The sequence below is a fragment of the Piliocolobus tephrosceles genome, chromosome 6 (assembly GCF_002776525.5).
Source record: "Piliocolobus tephrosceles isolate RC106 chromosome 6, ASM277652v3, whole genome shotgun sequence".
Lineage (NCBI taxonomy): Eukaryota > Metazoa > Chordata > Mammalia > Primates > Cercopithecidae > Piliocolobus > Piliocolobus tephrosceles.
The window spans coordinates 78456334-78474651 of record NC_045439.1 but is presented as its reverse complement, the minus strand read 5'-3'; the positions used below and the strand labels follow the sequence as shown (position 1 = coordinate 78474651).

General features: G+C 37.9%; 1 protein-coding gene across 11 annotated transcripts in view; it reads left to right on the top strand.

Moving 5' to 3' along the window:
• The window catches only part of GALK2 (galactokinase 2), a 220164-nt gene that overhangs the window by 2632 nt on the left and 199214 nt on the right, over nucleotides 1-18318 (top strand). For 8 of the 11 annotated variants that reach the window (XM_023227250.3, XM_023227248.3, XM_023227253.3 and 5 more), the window contains exon 1: nucleotides 12253-12465. The exons of 2 other annotated variants lie outside the window; for them this stretch is intronic. In XM_023227250.3, the coding sequence (XP_023083018.1) occupies nucleotides 12413-12465 (53 nt within the window). In that variant the 5' untranslated portion in view covers nucleotides 12253-12412. Of the gene's footprint in view, nucleotides 1-12106; nucleotides 12466-18318 lie in introns of those variants that run through there. One more of the 11 variants, XM_023227246.3, reaches the window with a different exon arrangement.

The window sequence follows — 18318 nt, the reverse complement described above, 5'->3', positions numbered from 1 at the left end:
CTGATGTGCCAAAAAGCAGCACACCTCAGAGAAGGGAATAAGTGTGAATTGTGGGTACATTGGGGTTATCAGTTTGCTTCTGAGGGAAGATAGGCATCACTACTTCCCAGAGATGCCCCCCCTGGAAATGATATAGAAGATGCTAAAGAATTCAACGTGATGACAGAATGAGGCATTTATAGTAATGCTGATAACAGAAAAATGGACTAAGTGGAAAATGTGTAAGCATGTCTTTGAATATAGATTTGTTATGTGAACAAACTACCTAGTTTTTTAGTTCAATACAATAATTGTTTTAAGAAAACAAATAACTACTCAATATAAAATGCATTTTAAAACTCCTGTAAATCAGTCAAAACTTTATTCCATTTGTCATAATAGTCACTAGTTGAGTCACTAATACTAGTACACTCTATTTCTGAGCCATCTTTATTCATTTCTACATTGTGTGGTTAGGCAGCTGTTACATGGTGTCACGTGATAAAAGATTTCTTCCCATATCATTAAAAAAATACATTACTATTACACAAAATCATTGGCAGAATTCAAAATAAAGAAAAAATGAAATAAAGGGGAAAAACTGCTTTTCAAATAGGTAGCATTTCCATGTAAACTTCCAGTTCCGTCCACGTGAATCCACAAATGTTATGTAGTTAAGCATAGATACAGATTTGGATTCTTTTTGCATCTATATAGCAGCATAGGTCAATGTTTGGTTGGTTGTTTATATTTAGAGACAAGATCTTGCTCTGTCACCCAGACTAGAGTGCAGTGGCACCATCATAGCTTACTGCAGCCTTGAACTCCTTGGTTTAAGTGATCTTCCCATCTTAGCCTCCTCAGTGGCTGGGACTTCAGGTACATGCCACCATTCCTGACAAATTAAAAATTTTTTTTTGTAGAGACAGGGGTCTCACTATGTTGCCCAGGCTGGTCTTGCAATCCTCCCACCTCAACCTTCCAAAGTACTGGTATTACAGGTGTGAACCACATTGCCCAGTCTTAAAATATATGCCTAATACTAATTATTTTAGTGGCTGTGTAATAATCCCTCGTTGAATGTACCAGTGCACCATAATTCATGCCATTATTATACATTCAGAGTATTGCAGAAATAACACTATTTTAAGCAATTCTGCAGTGAATATCTTTGAAATTTTATTCTTTAAAAAATAATTCTGGCTGGCGCAGTGGCTCACACCTGTAATCCCGGCACTTTGGGAGGCCGAGGTGGATGGACCACCTGAGGTCAGGAGTTTGAGACCAACCTGGCCAACATGGTAAAACCCTGTGTCTACGAAAAATACAAATAAAATTAGCCAGGCATGGTGGCGGGCACCTGTAATCCCAGCTACTCAGGAGGCTGAGGCAGGAGAATCTCTTGAACCAGGGAGGGGGAGGTTGCAGTGAACCAAGATCGCACCATTGCACTCCAGCCTGGGCAATGGAGCAAGACTCTGTCTCAAAAATAAATAAATAAATAAATAAATAAATAAATAAATAAATAAATAAATAAATAAAATAAAAATAAAACAAACAAACAAAAAAACCGAAAGAAAGAATTCCAAGTTCCAAGAAGAGAAATTACAGGCTTGATTCTTTTTTAGTAATTACTTGAATTGAGATCTTTTTGATCATAGTTCTTTTAAGTTGTATTTGCAACAATAATGTGTTCTCACCTATAAATACAAATATTTTTCCCTAACAATCTTTTCTTCTCAATGTTTTATTATGATAAATTTCAAGCATACGTAAAATTGTAATAATAGTACAGTGGACATGTATATATCCACTATCAGCTTTGATTGTATGTATGTGTGTGTTCCCTGTATCAGTTGAAAGGAGGATTCAGATATCATGACACATCAACCCTAAATGCAGCTATGTGTATTTCCTAAAAATAAGAACATTCTCCTATATAATCACATCGTTGTTACATATAAGATTAATAATATTTGCCAGGCATGGTGGCTTGTGCCTATAATCCCAGCACTTGGGGAGGCTGAGGCAGGTAGATCACCTGAGGTTAGGAGTTCGAGACCAGCCTGGCCAACATGGAGAAATCTCGTCTCTACTAAAAATACAAAAATTATCCAGGCATGGTGGCGCATGCCTGTAATCCCAGATACTCAGGAGCCTTAGGCAGGAGAATCGCTTGCATCTGGGAGGCGGAAGTTGCAGTGAGCCAAGATTGTGCCACTACACTCCAACCTGGGCAACAGAGTGAGTTTGTCTCAAAAAAGAAAAAAAAAAAAGATTAATAATAATTCGCTATCATTCAAAATCCAGTTTATATTCAAAATTACCATATTAAGTGTAGAACTGAGAATTGGAAGAGCCTTTAATGATATCACTTTACGGTCTAAGGCTTCCCAAATCCCACAGTAGAGATTCTGATTCAGTAGTTCTGAGTGGAGCTCAGAAACCTATACTTGTAACTTTACAATAAAACAAAACTCCCTAAACTTGGGGTGACTGTACATCCCTGTTTTCCTGGGACAGATCTGGTTTAGTGCTGTTGACCCATCATAATAGTAATAACACCCAGGCCGGGTGTGGTGGCTCACACCTGGAATCCTAGCACTTTGGGAGGCTGAGGTGGGTGGATCATGAGGTCAAGAGATTGAGACCATCCTGGCCAACATGATGAAACGTCTCTACTAAAAATACAAAAATTAGGTGGGCTTGGTGGCGTGCGCCTGTAGTCCCAGCTACCTGAGGCTGAGGCAGGAGAATTGCTTGAACCGGGGAGGCGGAGGTTGCAGTGAGCTGAGATTGTGACACTGCACTCCAGCCTGGTGACAGAGCAAGACTCCATCTCAGAAAAAAAATAGTTAAGAGCACCCATCACTTTCAGAAGTTGAACAATAAATCACATGGTTATTCTAATTGTAATTGTTCGAAAGAGAAAATAGGATCCCGAGGTAGTTAAGAAGTTTATCTGCTCAGAGTAATCAAAGTTTCATAGTTTTACTTTGTACACAAGATAGCAGTTGCAAAATGGATAATATGCTTAACAAATGAATACTGATCACATACATGTAACTGCATATTGATTTACATGTAAATATATTACATAATTTGCTGCTTTTAAATGTAATGCCTTATTCCTACAATGGGAAAATAAGTATGCAAATAAGCTGGTAAGTAGGAAGACTGGGTGAATGGCAGCTAAATTTTGAATATAATTTCCTTGGCCATGACCAAATTTTTAAGTCCAGTCTGGAAATTTAGTAACAGCAGTTGAAAAGGTCTTCATTTTTTCCCTACTTTTCCCAGGTAACTGCTGATCTACTTTTTGTCACTATAGATTAGTTTACATGCTATAGATTTAGCTGAACATGCTGTTTGAGTACACAGGTGCTAATAAGTGCTTGTTGGATGAGTAAACATGTTGATAGATTAATCTTTCTGTATCACACATCAAAATCTTTTTCTGTCCTTAAAAATCCATGTAAATGTGACCTCATTCACATAGCCTATCCTGAATACTTTATACAGTTAAGATAGTCTCTTTTATTTTTTTCTTGACATTAATTTTATTCAATGGTGAATAATAGAAAATTGTAATTTCAACAGAGTGCATTTGTGTGACATGGTGCCCTTGCTGAAAGTGGATCCTATGTTTTTAAAGCATATTTTCATAAACTGGCATTATTGAGGTATTATTCAGTAGCTTGATTTACCTCAATAAGGCAAATTAAGCTACACATACTTAAAGTATACAACTTATTTATTTATTTTATTTTATTTTATTTTTTGAGATGGAGTCTTGCTCTGTTGCCCAGGCTAGAGTGCAGTGGCACGAGCTCGGCTCACTACAACCTCTGCCTCCTGGGTTCAAGCGATTCTCCTGCCTCAGCCTCCCTAGTGGCTGGGATTACAGGCGCCCACCACCATGCCTAGCTAGTTTTTGTGTTTTTAGTAGTGACGAGGTTTTGCCACGTTGGCCAGGCTGCTCTTGAATTCCTGACCTCAGGTGATCCACCCACCTTGGCCTCCCAAAGTGCTGGGACTACAGGCATGAGCCACCACTCCCAGCCTTACAGTATAGAATTTAATGAACTTTGACATATGTATACACCTGTGAAACTATCATGACACAAGATAATGAACATATTATCACTGCAAAAGTTTCCTCACAGATTCCTTGCAGAAATTTCTCTCCTCCCCCTTAACTTTTCCCAGGTAACTGCTGATCTACTTTTTGTCACTATAGATTAGTTTACATTTTCATGAATTTTATATAAATGGAATCATGCAATATGTACTCTCATTTTCCTGATTTCTTTCACTTAGTATAATTATGTTGAGATTTGAGATTTGTCCAGGTTGTTGCATGTATCAGTTGGTTGTCTCTTTTTATTGCTGAATATTCATTATGTGGATATATTACAGTTCATCTTATCCACTTATCTGTTGATATAAGTCTTTTTCAGTTTGTGGCTAGTATAAATGAAGCTGCTAAGAACATTTGTGTACAAGTTTTTGTGTGGACATATGTTTTGTTTCTCTTGGGTAATTTATGGTAGACAGACTCTATGGTGGCTAACCCATTCTATTTCCTTGAATAATTCTTTGCCTTTTGGGTGTGAGTGGGATCTGTGACTTGCTTCTAAGTAAGATACAGCAAAGGTGATAAACATGATTATATGTACGTGATTACATTATACAAGATTGTTAAGTCAATCCTGATAGGAAAGATGATCTTCTTTGCTGGCTTTGAGGAAGGCAAGTGCCCATGTTGGGAAGGATGACACAACAGGGAGCTGATGGTGGCATCTGGCTAGTAGCTAGCCAGAAAAAAAAAAAGTGGTTTTAGTTTGACAACCCACAAGCAACTGAATGCTGCTAACAGCCATGTGCTCTTGAAAGTGAATCCTTCCCCAGTTGAGCCTCAGATAAGCCTTTGTGAGACCCTAAAACAGAGGACAGAAAATTGTGAGACAATAAATGCATATTTATTTATACTACTACATTTGTAGTAATATTGTTATGCAGAAATAGATGTGAATACAGGTAAATATCTTGTAGTGAAATGATTGGGTCATATGGTAGGTATATATTTAACTTTTTAAGAAATGCTTAAACTGTTTTCCTAAGTGGTTTTACAATTTTGCATATCCAACAGCAGTGCATAAGAGTTCTGGTTGCTCCACCACATCCCTGCCAGCATTTAGTGTGGTCAATCTTTTTAACTTTAGCTACTCTAGCAGGAATGTAGCAGTATACTATTGTAGTTTTAATTTGCATTTATTTAATGACTAATGTTGAACTTTTTTGTGTGTTTATTTGTCATCCATGTATCTTCTTTGGTGAAATCTTTTTTAAATATATTTTGCCTATTTTTAAAATTGGGTTGTTTATCTTACAACTGTTGAGTTGTAAGAGTTTTTTATGCTTTTTGTGTTGTATTTATCTTTGTCATACTCAAGGGCACTAAGATTTTCACTTACTTTTTTTCTGGAAGTTTTATATAGTTTTACCTCTTACATTTAGGTCTATGATCCATTTGAAATTTAATTTTCATATATAGTGTGAATGAATGTGCAGGTTCATTATTTTGCATATGGATATCAAATTGTTCCAGCATCATTTGTTGAAAAGATACGCTTTTTCTATTGAGTTGTCTTGGCATCTTTGTCAAAAATCCAATGACAGTTTAATTGCCAGCATAATTTGATCCTTTAAAAATACATTTTTCATAATTGTATACTATATTGTATTACAATTATTTCCATTCATTCATTATTAAACAAAACTCCTTGAGGACACAACTATCTTTCTTACTTCTGAATCCTCTGAAACGCAGCATATGCCTTGCTTATAGAAGATTCTCAGTGAAAATGTGATGTGTTTAAGTGCACTTTAGCATTCATGACTCTTCACTGGCCTTGGCTGAGTCATACCAAACAGGTTTATGATTTGGCATCCTTTCAGACCAATCATCTTTTAACTTTTTTTTGCTATATTAATTTGGGGAAACTGAACACTGTGTTAGAAGAACAGAAAAAGAGGACTCCTTTTGTATTCATAAAGATCTGGAAAGAAAACTCATGGCATACTCAGGGGAGTTAACAGAAAAGTGTTTAATGAAGGGACTATTTATAGAGATGGAGGCAGGATTAAGGGAACCAACAACTACTTACACTAAGCCTTCAGAATGCTCCAGACTGCAATTGTATCTTTCATCTCTATAGTTAACATAGGCGGAATATGCTGATAGAGTATGATTAAGCATTGAAGGGGTTCAGAATATGCCACCCCAAAGTATGCTACTTTGGCCTAAGTATTATTTTGAGCTGAAGCCAATTGACAACCAATAGATGCAGTTATGTCAGTCACTGGAGAGCCTTAGCAAATGTATTCCAAAAAAATAAAAGAAAAAATTGCTTAAGATAATAATCATAATCAGCTCCGCATTGAGGTGGGCAACATTGGACGGTTATGACAAGGTGAGGAAAGAATTGTCTAGTTTGAAGATTCTTGGTACTATATTTAGTTTCTGGGTTAAGAAATAAAAAGGAAGGCTGGGCGTGGTGGCTCACACCTGTAATCCCAGCACTTTGGGAGGCCGAGGCAGGTGGATCACCTGAGATCAGGAGTTCGAGATCAGCCTGGCCAACGTGTTATAACCCCATCTCTACTAATCATACAAAAATTAGCCGGGCGTGGTGTTGCATGCCTGTAATCCTAGATGCTCCAGAGGCTGAGGCAAGAGAATCGCTTGAACCTGGCAGGCAGAGGTTGCAGTGAGCCGAGATTGTGCCATTGCACTCAGCCTGGGCGACAAGAGCAAAACTCCATCTCAAAAAAAAAAAAAAAAAAAAAAAAAGAAATAAAAAGGAAAAGACAAAATATAGTTTTAAAATTGGGGCAATCTGGTCAGGCTAATGTACACTGTAAGCTTGAAATGTAAACTTCTAATTTCAGAATCTTAAATTTTTTTATTCAATTTCATTTTAATCATGGAATACATACTAGATGCAGAGTTTGCATCAATTTTTGTAACATATTCATTTATTTGCTTAACTAATTTTAATTTGCCATAAAGCAGGAGCTTTTTGTTTATGTTTATTGTTGTGTCCCCAGTGCCTAGAATTGTGCTTAGGACATAGTAGCACAGAGAAACTTTTGTTGAATGAATGAATGAATGATAGAATAATGGATGAAACATAGAATATGAATTCTAGTGGAGGTGACAGATAATACGTATAAAAATCAATATATAATGTAATTTCAGATAGCCTTAAAGATAGCAAACTGGATTTAGGTGATAGAGAATAACTGGAGAGAATGTTGGGATGGTTTTTAAAATCTTCATAATAACCCTATGAAGTAGTTGTTTTTATCTCCCTTTAGAGAAGAAGAATTTCAAACTTACCTAGGGTCGCAAAGTAGCTGAACCACACAAATCCAGTTTCATTAATTGATTCTTTCATTAAACATTCCTTGAGTGCCTGCTCAACACTGAGCCTGAATCTGTAAAATCAGAGTAAAACAGTCTTTGCCTTCAGAGAGCTTATAATCTAGCTCTGTGCTGTCTAATATAGCAGCCACTTGTTTCTCATCAGAATTCAGATATGTTGTAATTGAGATATGCTGGAATTTGGAGACTTATTATAAAAAAGTAAAATTTCTGAATAATTTAAAATATATTTAAAATTATATTTTGGTATATTAGATAAAATATTAAATTCAACATTTCTTTTTATTGTTTTGAAAGTGGCTTCTAGAAAATTTAAAGTGACATGTTTGACTTGCATTGTAGATTCTGATTCAGTTATAGATATAGACCCAAGTTATCTTGGGCCCAAGATAATGTATTTCTAAAAACTTTCAAGTGATGCTGATGCTGCTGTTCTGAGGACCACACTTTGAGTAGCAAAATTTAGACTAGGCAGAAAACACAAGTAATTAGAGGATTGATGTGATGCTTTGTATGACTGGGGAAGCAGAAGGTGCTTAGAGGCTTCATTTTGTTTTGCCTTGTTTTTCACTCTGCAAAACAATCTATGTTCAGTTAAAGCATTTTTGCACAACTTTTATTTCCTCCATAACTACATAAATACAGATTTCTCTGATTCATGAGTTTATTTTTTGCCATTTAATGATTATATACACTAGAGAGCAGTATCTATTCTATATACATAAGAATAAGGGGCCAGGTGCGGTAGCTCACGCCTGTAATCCCAGCACTTTGGGAGGCCGAGGCGGATGGATGGCCTCAGGTTAGGAGTTTGGGACCAGCCTGGTCAACATGGTGAAATCCCATCTCCACTAAAAATACAAAAATTAGCTGGGCGTGGTGGCAGGCGCCTGTAATCCCAGCTACTTGGGAGGCTGAGGCAGGAGAATCACTTGAACCCGGAAGGCGGAGGTTGCAGTGAGCGAGATCGCACCATTGCACTCCGGCCTAGGCAACAAGAGCAAGACTTCGTCTCAAAAAAAAAAAAAAAAAAAAAGAAGAAGAAGAAGAAGAAATGGAATGTAGCATCATTATAAAGAAGACATAAAGAAGTATTACGTATTATTTACTATGATGAGAAAATACCCAAAATAGGTCACTGAAGTAGTGTCTCCCAATTGTGAACAATAGTTTTTATTATAAGTCAAAATAGGAAATATTTTCCAGGGATTGCAAAAACAGATTAAACTACAGAAATAACATTATTCCAAATAAATGGTCAATCCCTCTATGGTCTTAGACACTTAGTTTTGGGTAGAGATAGGCCCAGGGAACATAGAAAACTTCCTGAAGGAAGTGATTTCTAAGCTGAGAAACATCAATAGGCATTAGCCAGGTCTGTAAGACTCTTTTTTTTTTTTTTTGAGACGGAGTCTCGCTCTGTCGCCCAGGCTGGAGTGCAGTGGCCGGATCTCAGCTCACTGCAAGCTCCGCCTCCCGGGTTCACGCCATTCTCCTGCCTCAGCCTCCTGGGTAGCTGGGACTACCACCTTGCCCGGCTAGTTTTTTTTTTATATTTTTTAGTAGAGACGGGGTTTCACTGTGTTAGCCAGGATGGTCTCGATCTCCTGACCTTGTGATCCGCCTGTCTCGGCCTCCCAAAGTGCTGGGATTACAGGCTTGAGCCACCGCGCCCGGCCAGGTCTGTAAGACTCTTAACACCCATGCTTTAACTCATATTTTGGATCAAGTTTTTGTTTTATGTCATTTTAGTGTTTGCTTTGTTTTTGTTTAGTTTGCTATAATATTTTATCTGAATGGAGACTAATATCCTTTGAGGATAAACAATTGCAAGTTTATTAATTAGGTATCTGTTTAAGACTCCATCATAATATACCATTTATTAGTTTATAATTCAGATTCTAAACCTATTGTAACTGTGCCTTCTTGCAAAAAGCAAAGAACCAAGAGGTTCAGGATTTGTGAAAATAAAAGTACTCTAAGATATAAATGTTTAAATATTTTCTTTTTTTTTTTTTTTTTTTTTTTTTTTTTGAGACGGAGTTTCGCTCTTAGTTGCCCAGGCTGGAGTGCAATGGCGTGATCTTGGCTTACTCAACCTCCATCTCCCAGGTTCAAGCGATTCTCCAGCCTCAGCCTCCCGAATTGCTGGGATTACAGGTGCCCGCCACCATACCTGGCTATATTTTTGTATTTTTAGTAGAGATGGGGTTTCACCATGTTGACCAGGCTGGTCTCAAACTCCTGACCTCAGGTGATCTGCCCGCCTCGGCCTCCCAAAGTGCTGGGATTACAGGCGTGAGCCCCGCGCCCAGCGAAATGTTTAAATATTTTCACTATTAGATATGTCTAATAAGAACTAAAGGAATATCTTCTTGAAATTGAAAAGGAAATAATATTTTTCTATCCCATAAGGATTGTCGGAAAGGTTTAAAGAGAAAATAATATATGCAAAGTGCTTACTTAGCAAGATGCCTAGCATTAGGAAGGTAGTATAAGAAAGTAATGTTAGTTTTGTTTTTGGTGTATATTTGGGGTTATCTAGTAGTTTGGACAGGTTGTTTTAATAACAATACTTTATGAAAATTATAAGGTACACATTTTAATTTTTGACAAGGATTCTAATAATTTCAATAATTTAAGCACAGTTTACTGGGGTCTCAACAAAGGTCACACATTCAGAAGTGGTATGGCCTTGAGGCTAGGAGTCTAGAGACCTAAGTTTTAATTCCAGCTCTGTTATCTTGTTGTACTTTGGACCAATCATTTCAAAAAAGGATGTTTTACTAGTTGCTCTGTAAGGTGCTTTCTAGTCTGCATCAGTTTTGTTGAGACTGCAATAGCAATGTATCCAAGATCCAAACTAATGATTTGCCATCTGGTTTCATTTAGCAAAGTTAATGTTTGGTCATCAAATACACATTCAATAGGAAGTATTCTTTTATGAAACAGTTCCTACAGTCATTTTTTTAACCCTGTATAAAATGAGTTTATTTTGGACTATTAAAAAAATTTCAAAACTTTAAAATTTATTATTTTTCAACTAATGCAAAATATTACATTAGAAATATCTGAATAAAAAATGATTCTGGGCCGGGCGCAGTGGCTTACGCCTTTAATCCCAGAATTTTGGAAGGCCGAGGTGGGCGGATCACCTGAGGTCAGGAGTTTGAGACCAGCCTGGCCAACATGGTGAAACCCCATCTTTACTAAAAATACAAAAATCAGCCAGGTGTGGTGGTGGGTGTCTGTAATCCCAGCTACTCAGGAGGCTGAGACAGGAGAATCGTTTGAACTTGGGAGGTGGAGGTTGCAGTGAGCAGAGATCGTGCCACTGCAGTCCAGCCTGGGCAACAAAGAGTGAAACTCCATCTCGAAAAAAAAAAAAAGATTCTGTTCTTTTCTTTCTTTACTGATGTTCTTAAACATCTTACATTTTTTAAAATTTAGGTTACCTCCCTATTGAAACTATTTACAAGTGACAGTGATGACTCCTGTTACTCAAAATTAAACCAAAATAAACATCAAACTGGGATTTATTGGGGCTCAGAAACAAGAAGATGTAATTCATTCATTTGAAAATGATAAAGAGGGACTGAAATAGTAGTGAGAAAGCTGCCCTGAGACCAGAGTAACTTTGTTTCTTTGAAGTACCATTTACAGTAATAACCCAAAGGGTTGCCAAGGGGCTGCCACTCTTTGGCTACGCTTTATTGTCCCTTCACACTTGGTGTCCTTGTGTCCTTCCCCCTTCCTCCTGTATACATGTATACAGAAGAGGGAAGGACACATGGAGACAAAGTATGCATATACATACAGAAATTCTGGAGCAGCAGCTTACTGATGTATACAACTTACAGAATCTCTCTGAGTTATGCTACTACCACTAGTATGTTGGGCATGTTGGCCCAAACTTCCTTAATCAGGAAACTTTGGATAGGTGTATTGCTAGCGGCCTTCACTTGGGTTTAATCTCAACATTTCTGAGGTGCAAAGTGCACTAGATTGAGAGTTAATAGATCTGAATTTTAATTCCAATTTTGCTCCCAATGATCACTGTGACCTAAGGGACATCACTTCATCCTTCATCGTTCATTCAGTTTATCTTACCTATTCATTAAAAACTAATCTGCCTACCTGCCTCCAGTTGCTTTCTAGTGGTAGTGATGATGGAGGTGGTGAGACACACAATAAATACGTAAGCAAATAGAACTATGAAGGAAGGAAAAGTAAATGATATACTAGGGATAGTGTACTTTTTAAAATAGGACATCTAGGATTTCTCTAGGTAAATGAAAAATGAAGAGGTTTAACTGGATGCTAAGGGGTCTTGCACATTAAAAGGCACGTGTTTCGTCTTTTCAGAACTGTGTTCTAGGAAGGCCTAAGAATGCCTCTAACTATAAATGCAAATCTATTTAAATCAAGTGATACATCAATTTTACATTGCTTGATTTGGAAATAATCCGCAAAAGAAGCAATAGCTAAACATTTTAGTGTTGTCTGGGGAGTAGCTGCTGGACAATAAAAACCAAAATAAAGACCAAAACATAACTTAAAAACAAAACAAAACAAAAAAACACACAGCCCAAGACAGATCAGAAACTAGGTGTATGCAGGGCGCCAGGTTATGACAGTGTTCTCAGACATCCACATGGCGCAAAAAGAAAACCTCACTAGACAGCTTCGCACGTGCTCGGCGTAGGGGCTCCTGCGAGGTCCTAGTCCCTCCCTGCGAGCTAAGAGCGGAACGGAGGCTGTACCTGACTGCTGCTTGGAGGAAACCCTGGCTGAGTCCAGGGAGGAGGAGCCAGAGGCGGGGCGATTGGAAGCAGCCACCTCAGCGAAGCTGCAGGATTTCCGCAGGGCGGGAGCTGGTTATCTCCCGGAAGAAAACGGCTCCTGTCACAGAAGTCTCGTGATTGCTCTGGGAGCTTTGCTTAACCACTTGGAACTACAGAAGAAAGAAGGATCTAGCGAAATATGGCTGCAGAGAGCCCTGCTATGCGTCGGGTCCAGGTGGCAGAACATCCCAGGTTGGGGAGAGGAGACGCCAGGCTTTGGGATCTCGTGGGTTGGCTAGGTGTAGTTCCGGTCCACAGCTGCTTTTGGTCCCGGGGAGCAGGTAGAACCCTTGGGATTCTATAAGGACACGTGGCTGGGCTTGCAAAAAAGATCACATTGCACATACTACCAGGGGTTGTATGTTTTTTGCTTCATCCATGCTGATTCTTGTTTTCCTTTTCTTGCTGTAATTAGTGCGCTCTTTCTACTGGGCTTCAGCAGAAATGCCCAAATCCATACTGAACTCCTCTCTTTGTCTTACATGCCAGTTGATACTGCTTTTTGAAAGTCTTCTTTCTAAATATTCATTGAAAACAAACACAAAAACCCTCTTGGTCTCTGCATCCTCTTTAAAAAACAAACAAACAAAAAAACACGAGAATCTCTGAACTGCCACTTAGGGAATTAATTTCATGGCAGTCCCTAGCTACAGAGTAATCGTTTAGTGATGTCTCGGGGAGGATCTTTTCAGTTACAGGTACTTTGTAGAAATACTTTATTCTGACTAATGGGGCTGAAGTCTCATAAAATGAAGTTTCTCACCTGCTACTTTAGCCAAGAACTTTTCTGACTCTGCCTTTGCTGTTTTTGTTTTTGTTTTTTTTTGAGACGGAGTTTCGGTCTTGTTGCACAGGCTGGAGTGCAATGGCGCTATCTTGGCTCACCGCAACCTCCGCCTCCCGGATTCGAGTGATTCAACTGCCTCAGCCTCCCGAGTAGCTGGGATTACAGGCATGCACCAGCACACCGGCTACTTTTGTATTTTTAGTAGAGACAGGGTTTCTCTATGTTGGTCAGGCTGGTCTCGAGCTCCCGACCTCAGGTGATCCGCCCGCCCCGGTCTCTCAAAGTTTTGGGATTTACGGGCATGAGCCATTGCGCCCGGCCTCTGCTTTTGCTGTTTTTAGCCTTTTTTATGTTAACTTTTTTCTTTGATATCAAGTGCTTAAGCTCTTCCTACTTGGTTTATTACCACCATGTGTCAATTGATGATAATATATTTTACTACGACTTGAAAATGTTCTTTGATCCTTAAACCAGCAAACAGGGTGTCTTTAGTTATCAGAAAGAAACATAATTTCTTATTATAGAGTCCAGCACAGCTTTGGACTACTTCCCAATGTCTTTGAATGTTTTAATATACTCTAGAGGTTCTTGTGTAGCACTGTTGCCCTTATATATTTGAATGAAATAAAACACAGTGTTAAAGGCATGCTTCCAATAAGATTAATGAGTACATGTACCTATATTGTTACACCGTCCTCCCCCAAACAGAGTAAATATAGATAGAAATGTTGATCTTTAGTATTAAAATCACATAAAATGGAAACACATTAGGAATTTGCTACATGAAAATAGCAAGTAGAATAAATAAATAGCAAGTAAAATAGCATGTAGAAATTTGCTACATGAAAATAACCTGATTCTTTGTAGTATTTTTTTTTTTGTTGTTGCTTTTTTTTTCTTTTTTTTGAGACAGAGTCTTGCTCTGTTGCCCAGGCTGGAGTACAGTGGTGCGATCTCTGCTCACTGCAACCTCCATCTCCCAGGTTCAAGCCATTCTCCTGCCTCAGTCTCCCGAGTAGCTGGGATTACAGGTGCCGCTACCACACCTGGCTATTTTTTCTGTTTTTGGTAGAGAGGGGGTTTCGCCATGTTGGCCAGGCTGGTCTTGAACTCCTGACCTCAGGTGATCCGCCCGTCTTGGCCTCCCAAAGTGCTGGGATTACAGGCATGAGCCACCATGCCCAGCCTGTAGTTTAGTCTTTTACATAAAACATATTCATGTGCAAATTCCTAATGTGTTTCCATTTTATGTGATTTTAATACTAAAGATCAACATTTCTATCTATATTTACTCTGTTTGGGGGAGGACGGTGTAACAATATAGGTACATGTACTCAAAGTGAAGAATTGCTTACTGAATTTCCTTAGTGTTCCTTCTTGCTTTTCATGATTTTCATATTATTCATTCATGCAACAAATATAAATATTGTTAATATTTATCTGTATTATCCACAGAAGAGATCATAATAGGTAAGCTCTGCCATTTTCCTGTTGTTCATTTGTGCACAAAATGCAATTATTAGCTTCATGCAATGTTTTATTTGCAGGAATCTTTTGCAGCCACTTACTCATTTTAGGAGGGATGTATTTTGTTAAATCTAAATAGTATAATCTATAAATTCACCTAACCGGTCAAATATTGCAATATGCTGAGAAGGAAAAAAAAAAATGAATAAATGGTCAGCCTGCCTCCTTGTGGAACTCTTGTTCTTTTTCAGGATGCCTCTTCAACCTCACAAGGCATGTGATCTTTTGAGTAAAGGCACTCGTCAACCGTATTATACATTTTAGTAAAACTTAATTTCCTTTTTATTATTTGTATGTAAAAATCAAATAGAAATTGAAGTTCTAATATTTTCTTTCTGTGTCCCACTCTTGTGTGGTACCTGTACTGTAAGACTCTAAATTTCTCTGTTCTGGCTTTCTTTGCATTCTTAGCAAGCTATATCTCTTTACTTTCTCTTTTGGATTAAGTTTCTAAACTTGTTGTATTATTGTTATTTTTGTAGCAGTTTTATTGACATTCACGTATCACATAAATAATTCATTTAAAGTTTGCAATTAAATGAGTTTAGTATATTCATAGAGCTGTGCAACCATCACCATAATCATATTTAGAACGTTTTCTTCTCAGAAAGAACCCCGCCATCTCTTGTATTATCACACCCCAGAACTCCATTCCCTTTCCCCTCACCTGGCCTTAAACAACTACTAATCTATTTTCTGTATTTATAGATTTAGTCACTTTGGACATTTCAAATGAATGGAATCATAGAAAATGTTTGTTTTTTTGGTGACTGGCTTCTTCCATGTGGCATAATGTTCTGAAGATTCATGTATCAGTACGTCATTTAACATGTATCAGTACATCATTCCTTTTTATCATCAAATAATATTCTAGTTTATGGATACTCATTTTGTTTATATATTCAACAATTGATGGACATTTGGGTTGCTTCCACCTTTTGGCTCTTATGAATAATGCTTGCTGCTGTATGAACACATTCTTTGGTCTCTATTCTACCAGTTGAGCTAGCAGGGTGACACTGAATACATTCTTAATATTAAAAATTTGAATTAATTAAAAGTATATTCAGTAAAGCCTGAAAATCCTGTTTCTTTCCTGATTGTTTCTGATTTCTACCCTAGACTGCCAATTTCTACTTCCCTTCTTAGAAGTTATCCATTTGGTTTGTATCCTTATAATATCATTGTGTCCTTATATCATTGTTACTATATTTTATAAAAATGATATATTCACTTAAGTCCAATAATTATATGATATTTATTGTTTTTTGCTTACTTTTTTCATTTAATCTTTCTCAGATATCCTGGTATATCAGTTCATACAGATGTATTTCATTATTTTTATTTATTTTATTTTATTTTTTGAGATGGAGTCTCACTCTGTCTGCTGGAGTGCAGTGGCGTGATCTTGGCTCACTGCAACCTCCACCTCTTGGGTTCAAGAGATTCTCCTGTCTCAGCCTTCCAAGTAGTTGGGATCACAGACATGTGCCACCGTGCCTGGCTAATTTTTGTATTTTTAGTAGAGACAGGATTTCACCATATTGGCCAGGCTGGTCTTGAACTCCTGACCTCAAGTGATCCACCTGCCTTGGCCTCCCTGGGATTATAGGTTGAGCCACTGTGCCCTGGACTATTTCACTGTTTTTAAGGGCTGAGAGTATTTTGTAATATGAATACTATTATTTATTTAACCACTCAACATTTAGTACACTTAGATTTGTAGTTTTTCTTTCTTGTAAACAATGCTGCAACAAACATCCTTGTGTGTGTATGTATGTATGAACACACAGAGAGCCTCCAGTGTGGACTGAAGGTGCTCTAACTTTGAGTAGGGAAGAGGAAGTTTGGTTTTAGGCCCCACAGAGTCTGTGTGTATGTATATATACATACACATATATATACACATATATATACATACACATACATATATACATATATACACACATACACACACGAAATATGTATGTGTATATATATTCTCTGAGCATTTGTCTGAATTTTTTAAAGCTCGTTCATAAAAATGGAAGCAGAGCCAAAGGTAATAAACATTTAAAATTTTGATAGCTATTGTCAAATGGCCCTGCAAAAAAGATGTTATTGGATTATCTATTTCTTGTTTTGTTTGTTTGTTTGTTTGTTTGTTTTGTTTTTAAGATAGAGTCTCGCTCTGTTGCCCCAGCAGGAGTGCAGTGGCATGATCTCGGCTCACCACAACCATTGCTTCCTGGGTTCAAGCAATTCTCCTGCCTTAGCCTCCCAAGTAGCTGGGATATAGGTGTGTGCCACCACGCCTGGCTAATTTTTATATTTTTAGTAGAGATGGGGTTTTACTATGTTGGCCAGGCTGGTCTCGAGCTCCTGACCTGGTGATCTGCCTGCTTTGGCCTCCTAAAGTGCTGTGATTACAGGTGTGAGCCATGGCACTTGGCCTATTTCTTGTTATTTTTAGAAACTCTTTTTATATGCATGTATTTTTGTATGTATATGTATTTTCAATAGAAATCATTTATTCTATATATATTATTAATAGAGTTTCTAGTTTAACTTTATGACACCTTTTGGTGTGTAGACATTTTATAATTTATGCAGAGTCGTATGTTGAATAATAATGATGATAGCATTTTGTCTTCACCCTTGTTTTAATGTGTCATCCAAATGACCACCACGGTGGCGCGAGATAGTAGAAAGGAGAGCTTTATTGGCAATATCAGTTTGTAGACCAGGAAGAGAGAGCCTCCAGTGTGGACTGAAGGTGCTGTAACTTCAAGTAGGGAAGAGGAAGTTTGGGTTTTAGGCTCCACAGAGTCTGTCTTATAAAATAGAATCATACATATTTGGCAGGTTTTGGGGAAAAGCTATACATATTTATGAGGGGAGCCAAGCACATAGGCAGTGGGTAAACATATGTAACATACATCCCATGTTCACTTTGTGGCAGGTTTTACCATTAAAATGAGATGGAATTGGCTCTTTACATCAAAAGGTGAACTATAGGACACAAAGACAACTGGTGCACAGCCTCTATAGGCTGGCTGAAACTGGCTTAAGGTCTGCAGTTGTTTATCAGAAAAGAATGTTTGTAAGGCTGGTCCTCTGTCTGATCAGAGTTGTAGTGGTCTGGATCATAAGTCAGAGTTAGGAGGTGTCCAATATTGCTAGGGGATTTAGCCAGAGTGTCGTTTTACTTGTAGCCATGAGAATTTAAGAAGTTGTCATGCCTCAACCTGTAACTTTTGTTACCTTAACTTTAGGGTCCCCCTTACTTAATAAAGGGGCATCTACTTTAGTTTCTCAGATCACAAATGGGAATGCTTCTAATATTTTGCCATCAAATATGATGTTTGCTGTTTCTGGTAAACATCATTTATTAAATTAAGGACATGCCCTTTTCTAGTAGGCGAGAAAAGAAAAATAGCTCTGAGCCATCTGAACTATGTGAGATGTGCAAAAATTTATCAGGCCCAGAGAGACATGAATATGGCACTTCAGTCGCATCCCTCCCCCTCCTTGCACCCATGTCCCAGGGGGCAGTCATTTAAAGGCCTTTTCTTCCTGACTAGCTGCTTCCCCTGTTATCTTCATGTTCCTGTAATCTGTGATACAAAGAACAACGTACAGCCGATCAATAGGTTATGCTATTTTAATGGAAATTCTTGGTAAACAAATTAGGAACCACCCCATTTTTTTCCTTTAAAAACCACTAGTAACTACTGCTAATCAGAAGGTAT